The 4,699-nt window shown below is 38.8% G+C and overlaps 1 protein-coding gene across 1 annotated transcript; it reads right to left on the reverse strand.

Moving 5' to 3' along the window:
- On the reverse strand, positions 4,068-4,477 carry LOC108637753 (uncharacterized protein C8orf59 homolog). Its single transcript, XM_018059983.1, has one exon. The coding sequence runs from the start codon at positions 4,421-4,423 to the stop codon at positions 4,121-4,123; it is 303 nt and encodes a 100-aa protein (XP_017915472.1). The 5' UTR covers positions 4,424-4,477; the 3' UTR covers positions 4,068-4,120.

Genomic DNA, 4,699 nt, shown 5'->3' on the forward strand with positions numbered 1-4,699 from the left:
CCAACTAGCAATTTTCGGTAGTATCTTCGACTGCTGCCAGATTAAATTCTAAAGACAAGCTTAATCATTACTCCCTGATTCCTTCTGCAATTAATGAACATTAGAAAATGACCCCCAAACTGCCCTGTCCTGCTCTCTGTATTCCTTGCTGATTGTACATCCACACTTTCTGACTTTCATACCTTTACTTATGCCTCTTTGTCCACTATAGTCCGTTCCTCTTTCTAAATTTCCTTTAAGATTCTGGCCATGCTGCATGACTAACTTTTCAAATGTCACCTCCTTCTGGAAGTCATACATTATTTCCCCAGTGGACTTGTAGTTTTTGAGATCCAAGCCTCTTTAAATCATTATGATACCTGACACACTAACTTGTGTTGCAGTTGGGCCTCTCTGTTATGCTTTCTATCAATACTTATCTTTTATCACACATTTTAAGTTCTTTGAGATCCGGAGTCATGACATTTTCACTGTATCCCCAGAACTTTCTAAAATATACATTAAAAATACAAGAGTGTTTGGCTTTCTAAATAAAAATTTTACCTCAAATTATACTTTCTTATTTCAAATGAAATAGATTACATATTTATAACTTGCTATTAAACACATGAATTTAAAAAGCAGTACCGTTTAAAACCTAACAGCTTTAATAGTATCTCACAAAATATACTCCAGGATTTTTCTTACAAAATTTTGTATTACTAGAAATTGTTATTTTAATAACCTGCAATTCAGTAACATTTGGTAATAACAGAAATCAAATAGAGCATCTAAAGCCCTTAGGACATTATTCAGCACAGTCATAAATAGTAAACACTATCTAATAATGAGCTATCATTACATTATTGTTTATATAATTCATCTAAGTAGTTAAATGTTGTTGTCGTTCAGTCCCTCGGTTGTGTCCGACCTTTTGTGACTCCATGGACTGCAGCACGCCAGGCTTCTCTGTCCTTTACCATCTCCTGGAGTGTGTTCAAACTCACGTCCATTGAGTCAGTGATACCATCCAACCATCTCGTCCTCTGTTGTCCCCTTCTCCTCCTGCCTTCAATCTTTCCCAGCATCAGGGTCTTTTCTAATGAGTTGGCTCTTCGCATCAGGTGGCCAAAGCATTGGACATTTAGCTTCAGCATCAGTCCTTCTAATGAATATCCAGAATTGATTTCCTTTAGGATTGACTGGTTTGATCTCCTTGCATTCCAAGGGACTCTCAATAGTCTTCTCCAACACCACAGTTCAAAACCATCAATTCTTTGGCACTCAGCCTTCTTTATGGTCCAACTCTCACATTCATACATGATTACTGGAAAAACCATAGCTTTGATTAGACAGACTTTTGTCAGCAAAGTAATGTCTCTGCTTTTTAATATGCTGTCTGTCATAACTTTTCTTCCAAGGAGAAAGTGTCTTTTAATTTTGTAGCTGCAGTCACCACCTGTGGTTTTTGGAGCCCACGAAAATAAAAGTCTGTCACTGTTTCCCTGTCTATTTCCCATGAAGTGATGGGACCAGATGCCATGATCTTACTTTTCTGAATGTTGAGTTTTAAGCCAACTTTTCCACTCTCCTCTTTTACTTTCAACAAGAGGCTCTTTAGTTCCCCTTCACTTTCTGCCATTAAGGGTGGTGCATCTGCATATGTGAGGTTATTGATATTTTTCCTGGCAATCTTGATTCCAGCTTGTGCTTCATCCAGCCCAGTGTTTCTCATGATGTACTCTGCATATAATTTAAATAAGCAGGATGACAATATAAACCCTTGACGTACTCCTTTCCCAATTTGGAACCAGTCCATTGTTCCATGTCTGGTTCTAACTGTTGCTTCTTGACCTGCATACAGGTTTCACAGGAGGCAGGTAAGGTGGTCTGGTATTCCGATCTCTTTAAGAATTTTACACAGTTTGTTGTGACCCACACAGTCAAAGGGTTTAGTGTAGTCAATGAAGCAGGAGTATATGTTTATCTGGAATTCCCTTGCTTTTTCTATGCTCCAGCAGATGTTGGCAATTTAATCTCTGGTTCCTCTGCCTTTTCTAATCCCAGCTTGAACATCTGGAAGTTCTCAGTTGATGTACTGTTGAAGCCTGGCTTGGTTGAGCATTACTTTGCTAGCATGCAAAATGAGTGCAATTGTGTGGTAGTTTAAACAGTCTTTGGCATTGTCTTTCTTTGGGATTGGAATGAAAACTGATTCCAATGAAATGGAATTCCAGCTGAGCTATTTCAAATCCTAAAAGATGATCTGTTAAAGTGCTACACTAAATATGCCAGCAGATACGGAAAACTCACTAGTGGCTCCAGGTCTGGAAAAGGTGAGTTTTCCAGCCCCAAAGAAGGGCAATGTCAAAGTAATTAAATAAAACTTGACCAAAAAATGAGAGTGTTTAAAAGCCTCCTATCATTTTTATTTTGAAATATTCCAAAAGAACTTTCATTTGAGAGTATAATTTTGAGATTGATTGTCGTTCAGCCACTAAGTCGTGTCTGACACTTTGTGTCCCCATGGCCTGCAGCACATCAGACTTCCCTGTCTACCATCTCCTGGAGCTTGCTCAAACTCATGTCCATTGAGTCGGTGATGCCCTCCAACCACTTCATCCTCTGTTACTCCCCTCTCCTGCCCTCAATCTATCCCAGCATCAGGGTCTTTTCCAATGGTCGGCTCATTTGAAACTGACAGCTAAAACTAATTGTTAATAGAGAATGATCAGGAAGGGAACTGATTTCTCATGTGACAGGTGCTTTCTCATATGTTCTTTCATTTCTTCATGACAGTCTCATGAGGTAAGTATCATCCCCACTTACTGATGAGGAAACTGAAGCTCAGGACTTCCCTGGTGGTCCAGTGGCTAAGGCTCCACGCTCTCAGTGAAGGGGGCCCAGGTTCAACCCCTGATCAGGGAACTAGCTCTCACATGCCACAACTAAGAATCGGCATACCAATCCCATATGCTGCAACTAAAGTTCCTGCATGCCAGAACAAAGACCAGACACAGCCAAGTAAGTAAAAAGAAATATTAAAAAAAAATAAACTGACGCTCCAGAGTAACTTCCCTAATGAATCAGGGCTTTGAATGGCAAACTCTCCTTCTATCAGCATTACTTAATGAAAAAAGTAGAAGAATTACTAATACTACCACAGGATGCTTTTTCCAGAATCAAAACAGATAATGTTCACAAATGCCTTTCCAAACTAAAGCATGTTATGTAAATATAAAGTACTAATTACACATGCATGCCTGCTCAGTTGCTCAGTCCTACATGTCTGACTGTCATGAACTGCAGCCTGCCAGGCTCCTCTGTCCATGGAATTTTCCAGACGAGAATACTGCAGTGAGTTGCCATTTCTTTCTCCAGGGGATCTTCCCAACCCAGGGAAGATCTTCCTGTGTCTCTTCCATCTCCTATATTCGCAGGTGGGTTCATTACCACTGTGCCATCTGGGAAGCCCTAGGATTCCATAAGAAGTAAGACAAATAGATATCCAATTTCTATCATTTGAGCACAATGCCTTGAATAAAGCATCCAGTGGACTAGACATCACTGACAGGCATTTTAATCTTAATGCTTTACTTTGATGTACTTTTTAAAAAATAGCATTTATTTAGCTTTTGTACTGGCAGGTGGTTACGTTGAGTCCATCACATATCATTTGTATAATTCAGGGTTCATGGGGCACAAACACAAGATGTGTTTTGCAACAAAAGACAAAAATAAGGTGTGGTTCCTGCTCAGATACATAAGATATGCTATAAGGACAGAAAATGTTATCTTTAAAAAGTTTTTTGCATGAAAAATTTCCAAGTCTTTGGTGATAATCAGTAAAATGCCTTAATGAAGGTTTTACAATGGGAACTAATGAGAAAGTAAACATTCAAATACTATTAGAAAAGACTGGTTCGGTTTGTCAGGTAAAATGAACAAAGCAATTCTCAACTGATGGCAAGAAGATGCTTCCGTGGGTACCAGAACATTTGGGGCTATAACCGAAAGACCATGATTTTTTTTCAAAACAAGATGGCACCTTCTACCTTTTATTCAATTTCTTTTTTTTTTTTTTTGTATAAAAGATTAAATTTATTGGTCTTTTTGTGGAATTTGATGCATCATTGGTGTATTACAACTGAGCCATTAACCTTGTAGCTTCATCAACGTTAACTGGTACGTTTTCATGACACTGCTGAGACATCAGTTGCTTCTGCAGAGGTTCAAGGGAAAGGCCTTTTGAGAAGTTTGCCAGTTCCTTCTGTATATCTATAAAAGCTTTATTCACTCTGTTAACTTTTTCATCATTCATAATGTTTATCTTCTTAAGATTAGTGGTAACTGGTTTTGCTTTATTTTTAACCTTAAAGCTTTTTTGACTGGCTATGTGGAATACATTCCTGGACTTCTGCCCTCTTAGTTTGTTCTTGGCCATTGTCTCTCACCAGGCCTCCGACACCCTCCCGTAGCCTCTCAAGTTCCAGGCGATGCCATCTGCACTCGCGAGGCCCCACCTTTGATTCAATTTCATTTCATTTATCTGAAAAATTCAGTTAACACTGAAGGGAACATTGGTCTTTTTAGTTTCTAAATGGGAGAACGCTTTTAAAAATATAAGAGGTACCAACATGAAGACCAAGAAAAATAAACAGTACAATGCGGTGCTAGAAGAAAAATTGGGAAAACAACAGAAATGAGAGGGAAGTGTCAA

This window comes from Capra hircus, chromosome 16 (genome assembly GCF_001704415.2).
Source record: "Capra hircus breed San Clemente chromosome 16, ASM170441v1, whole genome shotgun sequence".
Lineage (NCBI taxonomy): Eukaryota > Metazoa > Chordata > Mammalia > Artiodactyla > Bovidae > Capra > Capra hircus.